Source organism: Salvelinus namaycush, chromosome 27 (genome assembly GCF_016432855.1).
Source record: "Salvelinus namaycush isolate Seneca chromosome 27, SaNama_1.0, whole genome shotgun sequence".
Taxonomy (NCBI): Eukaryota; Metazoa; Chordata; class Actinopteri; order Salmoniformes; family Salmonidae; genus Salvelinus; species Salvelinus namaycush.
In genome coordinates this window covers 18182838-18195188 of record NC_052333.1, presented here as the reverse complement: position 1 = coordinate 18195188, position 12351 = coordinate 18182838, and the positions used below count along the sequence as shown (strand labels likewise).

Below are 12351 nucleotides of genomic sequence, written 5' to 3'. Positions count from 1 at the left end.
GGGGACCTAGTGAATGACCTGCAGAGAGCTGGGACCAAAGTAACAAAGCCTACCATCAGTAACACACTACGCCGCCAGGGACTCAAATCCTGCAGTGCCAGACGTGTCCCCCTGCTTAAGCCAGTACATGTCCAGGCCCGTCTGAAGTTTGCTAGAGAGCATTTGGATGATCCAGAAGAAGATTGGGAGAATGTCATATGGTCAGATGAAACCAAAATATAACTTTTTGGTAAAAACTAAACTCGTCGTGTTTGGAGGACAAAGAATGCTGAGTTGCATCCAAAGAACACCATACCTACTGTGAAGCATGGGGGTGGAAACATCATGCTTTGGGGCTGTTTTTCTGCAAAGGGACCAGGACGACTGATCCGTGTAAAGGACAGAATGAATGGGGCCATGTATCGTGAGATTTTGAGTGAAAACCTCCTTCCATCAGCAAGGGCATTGAAGATGAAACGTGGCTGGGTCTTTCAGCATGACAATGATCCCAAACACACCGCCCGGGCAACGAAGGAGTGGCTTCGTAAGAAGCATTTCAAGGTCCTGGAGTGGCCTAGCCAGTCTCCAGATCTCAACCCCATAGAAAATCTTTGGAGGGAGTTGAAAGCCCGTGTTGCCCAGCAACAGCCCCAAAACATCACTGCTCTAGAGGAGATCTGCATGGAGGAATGGGCCAAAATACCAGCAACAGTGTGTGAAAACCTTGTGAAGACTTACAGAAAATGTTTGACCTCTGTCATTGCCAACAAAGGGTATATAACAAAGTATTGAGATAAACTTTTGTTATTGACCAAATATTTATTTTCCACCATAATTTGCAAATAAATTCTTTAAAAATCCTACAATGTGATTTTCTGGATTTTTTTTTCTCATTTTGTCTGTCATAGTTGAAGTGTACCTATGATGAAAATTACAGGCCTCTCTCATCTTTTTAAGTGGGAGAACTTGCACAATTGGTGGCTGACTAAATACTTTTTTGCCCCACTGTATATTTAAATATACACTAAGTATATCAAACAACCTTAATTCGTCGGAGCATGGATTCTACAAGGTGTCGAAAGCATTTCATAGAGAGGCTGGTCCATGTTGACTCCAATGCTTCCCACAGTTGTGTCAAGTTGGCTGGATGTTCTTTGGGTGGTGGACCATTCTTGATACGCACAGGAAACCTTTAAGCGTGAAAAACCTAGCAGTGTTACAGTTCTTGAAACAAACCAGTGCGCCTGGCACCCCATTCAAAGTCACTTTAATCTTTTGTCTTGCCCATTCACCCTCTGAATGGCACACACATATAATCCATGTCTCAATAGTCTCACTGCTTAAAAGTCTGTCTTTAACCGGTCTCCTCCCCTTCATCTACACTGATTGAAGTGGATTTAACAAGTGACGTCAATAAGGGATCATAGCTTTCACCTGAATTCACCTGGTCAGTCTGTGTCCTGGAAGCAGCAGTTGTTCTTAATGTTTGGTTCTGTGTATAAGTATATATTGTTTTCAGACTTGATTTGTATCAAGCCCTACAAAGTATATCCATTAATTATAATCCACAGAATGATTCACATTTCCTGTTGCTGCAGGATTATTTCGCTGCTGTGAGAAGCAGGGTCCAGTTGTACAGTACATTAAATAAGGACTAGGGTACCATTTAGGACAGAACCAGTGTCTCCCATCTTAGTAACATTTTATTCTACACTTCCTAAATGATCTGGAATGTACTTAGAAACAACCTGGTAACAGCATACGTACAAAACTATTACCTAGGAAGTACCTGTCATGAAAAAGCCTGGAAAACCATACCCAAAAACACATCAAATCGGCTGCAATAGCATTCTCTCGTGGAAGCTTTATGTTCCAGCTAGGAACAAAGATGGTCAAGTGAGTAAATAAAGCACAATATTACGAAACACATTCACACCATTGCCCAGGCCCTACAGAGTGCGATTTAAGTACAGTTGGATAGCTCCAGTTCCTCAGACTTCAGCAAAGCCCCTTCTGTCCTCTGACCTGTGTGTGTCTGTACAGTATGTGTGCGCAAAGTTCCTTGTGACCTCTGTGTGTGTCATGGGTCTGAGTTTCTCACAGATTCTGCTTCTTCACCGGAATGTTTCTATTTCTTCTTCTGTCAAGGGTTCCGTTGCAGAGTCGGGGAGAAATAGATTTGTCAAAGAGCTAGCTGGAGGGAATGGGAAGAATATCTTAAATAGTGTTCTAGGGCCATCTAGTGGCGTAGACTGATGCAACAACACATGTGTTTTTTAATAAAGTGGATATAATGAGAGCATTTTCATTGAAGGTATTGACACAATTATTTAGTTTTTCTTATTTATTATAAGCAACTGGTCAGATACATATAAACAACCTGTAGGAAAAGGACAGAGCCCTGCGACTTTGTTTTAACAAGGTAATTATCCGTATCACTTTAGCAAAGATAATTTACATTATACATTACACACACATAGGCAGTAACACACATGTGCGTGCACACCACACACACACACACACACACACACACACACACACACACACACACACACACACACACACGCACACACGCACACACGCACACACGCACACACGCACACACGCACACACGCACACACGCACACACGCACACACGCACACACACACACAGTCTTGTACAGCTAACCTTGTGGGGACACACAATTCCGTCCCATTCAAAATCCTTTTTCCCTAACCCCTAACCCTAACCCTAACCCATACTCTAACCTTAACCCTAAACCCAACCCTAACCCTAACTTTAACCCAAAAACCTAACCTTAACCCTAACCCTAGCTCCTAACTGTAAAACAAACAATAGCTCCTAACCCTTAACGTAGTTCTAACCCTAACACTAATTCTAACCTTAACCCTAAACCCCCTAAAAATAGCATTTGACCTCGCTGGGACTAACAAAATGTCCCTTGTTGGTCAAATGTTTGTTTGTTTACGATTCTTGTGGGGATTTCTGGTCCCCACAAGAATAATTAAACACGTGCACACAGATGCACGCGCACGCACACACACAGACGCACACACGTGCACGCACGCACACACGCGCGCGCACACACACGCACACACACACACACACTTCAGTTTTTTTTTTTACTTTACTTTGCGCAGTAAAAAAGGAACATATTTATATATAATGCATAAATAATTATGAAATAAAAACATAATGCACCCATTTATTACAACTCATAATTTAAGAAAGTTAATTGAAAAAAAGTAAACATTCCTTTGACCATCTGTCAACAAACACATGTCCGTCTGTCTCTACCACCACAATTCAATCCCCTTGGAGAATAGTATGGCTGTGACTGATTCATTTACTTTACATGAGGTTTGTCCATCTACAACATTGAATAAACAGTCTGCACTATCAACTGCCAGTCTGCCATAGCCAATATTATGCATATAACCTGTTTTCAGGCAGAGGACTGACTCTTCGGATATGTCATTGCATCATTAGCATGAAAAGCTTGAACTACATCTAAGGCCTTGCTGCATCTGTTCCTTTGAATTACTTGGAGTGTTATTGTGGCTACCTAGGTTGCGTTCTATCTAGCTTCTGCAATACAGAACACATTATAGAATAGCACCAAGGCAGGGAGAAAGACTGAAGCATAAATGTGTGTGAGTGATTATTGTAGAGATTGTAGTCACACTCATCCCTCAACCGATGCAACAGCCACACTGAATAGGAGCAGTATTGAGAGATCACGTATGATATGTATATAGCAATACGCCTAAGCAGTTTGGATACAAGTAGGCTGTTCTGGTTAGGATTGAGGATGTTACACAGCAGTAGATATGAGACCAAGATATAAAGAGAACCCACTCTCTTCTGGTGGATCAGAAGGTAAAGAAGAATTTGTGAACCCAGTCACACCTTTCTGTCTTAACAACAAAGACCAGATTCTATTAAACTCGCAAAGGGGATATAAATCACATCGTCTTTGCTCTGTGACAATAAACCTTTTCAATAACATCATCAAATAGAATTGTTGCCGTATTTCTCTCAACAAACCTGAAACAGTTCTTTGAATTAGCTATTTTTTTTTTCGGTACGAGAGCCATGTGATTTTTCTGCCATGTGGAATCGGGATTCCCTGCTGTGCACGTTTGATGGAATTCAGGTCTTTGAGATGTTGAATAAAGTTACTAAAGGAAATGGAAAAACAATGACTAAACATAATAAGCCATCAAAGCAAGTCAGAGAAACCAACAGGAGACAAACATAAGATCAGGCAGTCAGAGAAACCAACAGGAGACAAACATAAGATCAGGCAGTCAGAGAAACCAACAGGAGACAAACATAAGATCAGGCAGCCAGAGAAACCAACAGGAGACAAACATAAGGTCAGGCAGTCAGAGAAACCAACAGGAGACAAACATAAGGTCAGGCAGTCAGAGAAACCAACAGGAGACAAACATAAGATCAGGCAGTCAGAGAAACCAACAGGAGACAAACATAAGATCAGGCAGTCAGAGAAACCAACAGGAGACAAACATAAGATCAGGCAGGCAGAGAAACCAACAGGAGACAAACATAAGGTCAGGCAGTCAGAGAAACCAACAGGAGACAAACATAAGGTCAGGCAGTCAGAGAAACCAACAGGGGACAAACATAAAGTCAGGCAGGTAGAGAATGAGACATGTTCAGACCTGGGTTCAAATAGTATTTGTATTCTTTATAATACTTTCTGCATTTAATTGAGCCTGGCCTGGAGTGGCAGATGGGCAGGGTTTGCACTTCTGGGACAATTCCAATGGTTCCATTGTGCCAGGCAAGCGCAATCAAGCGCAGTTGAAAACAGATCCAATTTGAACCAGTGTCGGTAAAATGCAGCTGTACATACTACGAAGGTAAATCAATTATATTTACATGGCATCGTCAGCCCTATTATCATATCACACACAAGGTAAGGTAAAAGAAGCAACATTTGTTTTTGAAAAAAGGTCTACTTTTTTTTTTTTACATTTCTAGCACAAGACTGTACATCATCTTGCATTGAGAGAGGCAGCTTCCTAGACATAATAACATATCATGCTGCACTAATATAGTGCAATATTGAGCCTGAAATGGAAGAGAAAGGGAGAGGCAGGCAGAGATTTCCTACAAAGGTTGACAGTGTTTCTGTAAGATTAGGACATTTTCACTTTGTTTTGTTTTCTAGGGAAAAGGATCCAGTCCAGAAGAAAAATAGAGGCAGCAATTTTCTCCAGGAATAATAAAAAAAGCATTGCGTATTTCTCATCTAATTTCAAACAGAGCAGCTGTAGCCAAGAAGGAAGAACTCTTTGTTTTTTCAGGGCCCTCTCCAACCTTCATCTTGAAAGATGTTTTTATTTGACAGAAAAAGTAGTAAATGGCAGATAAGCAAAGGCAGACTTCCTGAAGAAGAAGATAGAGTTTGTGAAGGCTCTTGTGAAACAAAAATGTAATAAATAAAAAATATTGAGGAAGGAAAATTCTAGGCTACTAATGAACGAACATGACTCGATTTCTGTTTGACTTCTTTGCTTTTTTTGTTGTTGTTGATAAATCCGTGACATAACCCAAGTCTTCCTAGAGCTCCAGATGTTTTAAGCCACGCCCACTGGTAGCCTGAGGAGAAAGGTCAAAGATGGGTCTCCTTGACAACCTGCCTGTCTGTTCCCACGATGACAGTCTCCATAACGTCAGTGTAAAATGATTCTGTCACCAAGTAGATTAGGAGGTTCACATGTCAGCGTCTCCGTCATAAGCCAGGGTCAGGGGCTTGAGCCGGTTGTTATACATCTGTCTTCTCTGGGGTTTCTTTGGCTTTTTACTAGGAAAGAAAAATGACAGAAAACATTGCTATTACATGTTTTATATTTCAATTATTGAAGAGGAAATGTAGATACCCATAGCCTTAATATGTAGGCCTATATACCATAATAACAATAAGGATTTATCCATATCATGTTACCCCCACCTGTCACCCCCACTTGATACATAGAGCTTGCTCTGCTATCTTTTGAAAACACCACAACTTTCAGTTGGGAAATTTGACTCATGTCAGAGTTACGTGCATCACTCTGCTGAAGGCCATGCTTTTAGTAGATGGTCAGTTCTTCCATCATGCAAAGGCAGTACTGAAAAAGCTAATAATTCTGTTCCTATACTGCCATTGTCCTTGAAGGAAAAAGGATAGATCTGTTGGTTAAAGCACTAGTTAGCGAGCCACATTTCAGAAGCACATTTGAGTGGCCCTTGTCCTAGCATTGAAGTGATGCTGTAGTGGATGATGCAACACTTCATGGACAATTTCAACAGCTGCTGTTATTTGTTTTTATATTGAGGCATGTGAGAGAGATTTTGGACTCTGAAGGAAGATGACGAGCGGACAAGCACAGTACAGAAAGCAGCTTTTTCTTCAGCCCAGAACAGTTCCCAGTTTCTTCAGTTCCCACTCACCTTAATGCAAACTAGGCTATGGCAAACAGAGACAGTGTAGACAGTTAGCTATAGGTACATAATGAGGACAACACTATAGCATGTCTGGGCAGGCTCTAATATATCACACATCACAACTTCACATACAAAACACAGGGACGGGAGACAATGATACATATATATCAAATGTAAATAAGATATCTTATGAAATGTGTCTTATGTCCATCATGAATGGATAGGGAATAATGGGTGGAATGAATAAGAGATTGAATGGCAAGGGATGAGAGATCATTGAATAGTGGTCATGAGTGGTTCTTCCATCTGGCCACAAGAGGGCAGTATGCTATTGAAAGTGAAAGCTCATCATCATTTTACTGTGATGTCAATGTTGTGTCCCTGAAATCTCTAAAATATGGCATCCATATTAGGAAGTCCTTCAACAAACAACCAATGACTTCCTAAAATGGATGCCGTACAAAAGTATGTTTAAGTATGGAGGTGCTCTAGACTACTAAACAAACTCCAAGATCAGAGGTCAAACAGAGGGACATGGGGGATGACTTCCTGCTCACCTCCATCAATAACTCCATGTGATTGGTCGGACAGGCACATGTGACAGCAGATGTGGAGAGGAGAGAAAGACGAAGGGGTATGGGAGTTTGTGTGAACACTGCAGCGAGGGCCGCCATTAGGTCAGGACCCCTAAGTTATGAGTGTTTCAATGCATTGTGGTTGTTGTTGGTGATTTTGTTCATTGTTATGTTTTTTTGTTGATGCTGTTGTGGTTGTAGTTGATATTGATGTTGTTCATTATATGGTTGTTGCTGATAGTGTTGATTTTGTTGTGGTAGTTGATATTGATTTTGTGGTAGTGGTTGTTGATGATTTTGCTGATGATTTTGATGCGGTTGTTGATGATATTGATGTAGTTGTTCTAGTTCGTGTGCTTCATGCTGGCAGTCAGGACACGTATAAGCCATGGTATGATTGTTTTGTTCCATCCAGACCACTGTATCAGTACACTGGTCAGGGTTCGAGTCAGGGTTCGAGTACCACCGACTGATGGTGCACGGAGGGGAGGGGAGGGGGGGTGGGGGGGGGGGGGGGGGGGTGAAAAGAGAGAGATGAACAGATAAGATGGGGAGAGGAATGAATGGATGAGGTGGGGAGAGAGATGGAAAGAAAAGCAAAATGGAGAGTACAGGTAATGTCATGACTTGAAATGAAAATGAATGGGTAAAAATGAAACTGATGTGATCATGAAGACATATACATACAGGTGATAACATACATACATACATACATACATACATACATACATACATACATACATACATACATACATACATTACATAATATCCTGAAAAAAATATAATCACAACATGTAAAGTGTTGGTCCCATGTTTCATGAGCTAAAATAAAAGATCCCTGAAATGGTCCATATGAACAAAAAGCATATTTCTCTAAAATGTTGTGCACACATTTGTTTACATCCCTGTTAGTGGGCATTTCTCATTTGCCAAGATAACCCATCCACCTGACAGGTGTGGCATATCAAGAAGCTAATTAAACAGCATGATCAATACAAAGGTGCACCTTTTGCTGGGGACAATAAACGGCCACTCTAAAATTACTAGTTTTGTCACACAACATAATGCCACAGATGTCTCAACTTTTGAGGGAGCGTGCAATTGACATGCTGGTTGCAGGTATTTCCACCCGAACTGTTGACAGAGAATTGAATGTACATTTTTCTACCATAAGCCGCCTCCAGCGTCGTTTTAGATCATTTGGCAGCACTTCCAACCGGCCTCACAACCTCAGACCACGTGTAACCACGCCAGCACTGGACCTCCACATCCGGCTTCTTCACCTGCGGGATCGTCTGAGACCAGCCACCCAGACAGCTGATGAAACTGTGGGTTTGCACAACCAAAGAATTTCTGCACAGACTGTTAGAAACCATCTCAGGGAAGCTCATCTGCATGCTCGTTGTCCTCACCAGGCTCTTGACCTGACTGTGGTTCAGCGTCGTAACCGACTTCAGTGGATAAATGCTCACCTTCGATGGCAACTGGCACGCTGGAGAAGTGTGCTCTTCATTGATGAACCCCAGTTTCAACTGTACGAAGCAGACGTCGTGTGGGCGAGCGGTTTGCTGATGTCAACATTATGAACAGAGTGCCCCATGGTGGCGGTGTGTTTGTGGTATGGGCACATAAGCTACGGACAACGAACACAATTGCATTTTATCAATGGCAATTTGAATGCACAGCGATACCTTGACGAGATCCTGAGGCCAATTGTTGTGCCAGTCATCTGCCGCTATCACCTCATGTTTCAGCGTGATAATTCACGGCCCCATGTTGCAAGCCTTCTGTACACAATTCCTGGAAGCTGAAAATGTCCCAGTTCTTCCATGACCTGCATACTCACCAAACACGTCAACCATTGAGCATGTTTGAGATGCTCTGGATTGACGTGTACAACAGCGTGTTCCAGTTCCCACCAATATCCATCAACTTCGCACAGCCATTGAAGAGGAGTGGGGCAACATTCCACAGGCCACAATCCACAGCCTGATCTACTCTACGTGAAGGAGATGTGTTGCGCTCCATGAGGCAAATGGTGGTCACACCAGATACTGACTGGTTTTCTGATCCACGCCCCTACCTTTTTTTAAGGTATCTGTGACCAACAGATGCATATCTGTTTTCCAAGTCAAGAGAAATCCATAGATTAGGTCCTAATTAATGTATTTCAATTGACTGATTTCCTTAAATGAACTGTAACTCAGTAAAACCTTTGAAATTGTTGCATGTTGCGTTTATATTTTTGTTCAGTGTAAATACATACATACAGGTGACATACAGATGAATGACATACTTAAAGAAGTATCAAACAGGTTAACCTACCAGGCTAGGAAGGTCATGGAGACTATAAATACGAGGAGAACAAAAGCTCCGGCTGCAACACCGTAGACCCATGTCTTCAGTTTACCATCTGTAGAGAACACATCACACACACTTAGTACACTAGCAAGTGACTAAGCAACTCCAGTGATAGCTCACACTATAATGTAAATGGCTTTGGTGCAGATCCAATCCTGTGCAGAAGAGGGCAGCAGTACACCAAATATTTTCCAGGTCATCTATTGTGTGTAAATAATTATTGGTGGATTGTACTTTAATTTTGCTGTAAATATTTAGATCCAGATCCACATCATACAGAGTAGAATTGCTATTTTGAGGATGAGAAATGCTGGGCCTAATCCTAAATGTGTGCGTAAATGGTGGTGTGAGACTTCTGTTCATAACATTTCTTGACGTCATTAGGGGATTTGTGCAAAAACTATTCGTGGCTACCGGGAATGACAATGCAGAATGGTTGGCTTTCTGTAGCAAATTGTGTTATAATTCCTGAATATATTCACATTTACTTCCTACAAAGTATAGGCCGATATTCTAACAAGATTCAAAATACAACATAATAACAACCAAGAACAAATGTCTTGGATGGTTCCTACTGTCCCGTAAATTGCTGGAGTAAATCTGTCTGGTTAGTGTACCTGGTCCAAAGGGCTGTAGGAACCAGGTGCGTCCAGCTCGGCCAGGCAGGCTGTTGGAGGGCTGTGTGGGGCTGACCGCCCTGATGGTCTTCACATCAGCCCTGTTGTCCCCTGCCGTGGGGATCTCTAACACAGGGATCACCGTACACTGGTCCAGCAGGCCGTCTGAAGTCATCACCTCCGTGTAGCGCTCCTCGCAGCCACACACACCTGCCTGGGAGAGGAAGGGACGTACACATCTATTAGTGAAATGCAGTGGCACATCAAGGGGTTGCTTTGCAGGTGTGTTGGAGATGTTTAGCAATTGGTGCACTTCATGAGTATCACACAATTCACACACACACACATACATACACTCACACACAGAAACACATTATAACATCAAAACATAGACACAAGGCATTTTTGTCAGTTTCGTCTCTTTTAGTACAGCAAATAATGCAGCCGCAGGTTGGTGACCTGGCTAAGCACCAAGTTGGATTAAAGTGAGGTTATTTCTTATCAAATATTCCCGGGTGTAATCGAATGAATCATCACTCAGATTTAGCTCAGGCTCATATCTTGGCATTATTAACATTAACCATCACACGTTTCAATCCCCTTTGTGATGCTAGTGCTGCATTGAGAGAGAGGTGGGGGGGGGGGGGATCAGACAGAAATTCATGCTCTGAGATTTATAGGGTGGTGTCTGTTGGGGTATACAGCCCGCCAGCCCAAAGGCTTCCCCTATTCTTTCTCTCTTTCCGCTCTCTCTGTTCGCTCATCACTCGAGCTCTCTCAGATCACTCCTCTGCCAGCCCAGGGGTTTTTCATTATCTTTCCTCCCCCTCTTTCCTTTTTTCTCTCATCACCCCGAGATTAAATACCAACAATGCAAACAGTGGCTGTACGGCTGCACACACACACACACACACACACACACACACACACACACACACACACACACACACACACACACACACACACACACACACACACACACACACACACACACACACACACACACACACACACACACACACACACACACGCACACACACACACACGCACACACACACACACACACACACACGAACACACACACATAAATTCATGAACACACAGACAGACATAAAATTAGGGAATGATGGACAGAACTAATTAGATTCACTCACGACCACACCTACAAGCACGGAAAAACACTGGCACAAGAGACACATTTACACACAGTCATAAATACAGAAATACAGCCAGGCCCTGGGAGATGACTAACAACACAAACATGAAAGAGAACAGTGACCTGATACACACCACACAAACAGAGACATTTGAGCCATATCCAGCTAGACATGTTGCTGTAGCTCTCTCACAGCCCCCTCAGCACTGACTAGAGGCCTGAGTCCTGGTTCAGGGTGTTAGTAATAGTGACTGGCTCTGATGTGTTCTGACATGGGTGTGTGTATAGATGGTGCCGATCCCCCATAGACGCACGCACGCACACACACCTCCACACAAACACTCCCAGTGTACCCATGTAACCGGTCCCCCGGTGTGTCCAGGAAATTGACTCCGTTTTTAGTGAACACAAATGCTGGGAGCACTCAGCCCGAGGAGGGACAAACTCCACTTCAAAGACCGGGCTGAATATTATGGGATATTTCTCTCTTACATACGACTGAGAATCAAATACACCCTTTGAATACCACTGGGTTGAAGAATACCGTACTGTATTGTATTGAACTAAATATATATATATAATGTTGTTTGTACTGGTTCTGGGATTTCCTGTGAGATGCTTGATAATGTGAGATGGAATTTAATTGAGAAAATAAGTATAACTGAAAAAGAAAATAGTCTTGTTGATCATGCCTTGCTTTTTCATGTATGTAGTATTCTCCTGCTACGGCAGATGCAGTAAGTACAGGGGAATTCATCTGCACATAACAGCAGCATGAACACACCATCAGAGACTAACAATTCAGCTGCTTTCTTTTTCTGTCACTGTGTTTTCTCAACTAACCCCAATGTGTGTGTGTGTGTGTCTCTCTCTCTCTCTCTCTCTCTCTCTCTCTCTCTCTCTCTCTCTCTCTCTCTCTCTCTCTCTCTCTCTCTCTCTCTCTCTCTCTCTCTCTCTCATCACCTCTGTGCAGAAGGAGCGTGGTTTGTTGCAGGCTGGGTCACATGATCGGTCTGCCACGGGTTGGGCCGTCATAGGGCAGCCACCTGTATGGTAGAGGTCAGAGGGCAAGTGTCAGTGGGGAGGGGTTTGGGGCAGCGAGGGGATGAAAGTGAGGGTGCCATAGGGAGAGGACTCCCTTTATGACATAAAGATGCTGTACATTTAATTATCTCACTAATGCAAGTAGACAAGCACATACATGTA

General features: G+C 42.7%; 1 protein-coding gene across 1 annotated transcript in view; it reads right to left on the bottom strand.

Moving 5' to 3' along the window:
• Positions 1-5722: 5722 nt before the first annotated feature.
• Positions 5723-12351, bottom strand: part of LOC120022280 (thrombospondin type-1 domain-containing protein 7A-like) — a 95387-nt gene continuing 88758 nt past the window's right edge. The window contains exons 26-29 of the mRNA XM_038966184.1: positions 12109-12191; positions 9990-10203; positions 9337-9424; positions 5723-5813 (exon numbers count right to left, since the gene is read on the bottom strand). Of these exons, the coding sequence (XP_038822112.1) occupies positions 5723-5813; positions 9337-9424; positions 9990-10203; positions 12109-12191 (476 nt within the window). The remainder of the gene's footprint in view (positions 5814-9336; positions 9425-9989; positions 10204-12108; positions 12192-12351) is intronic.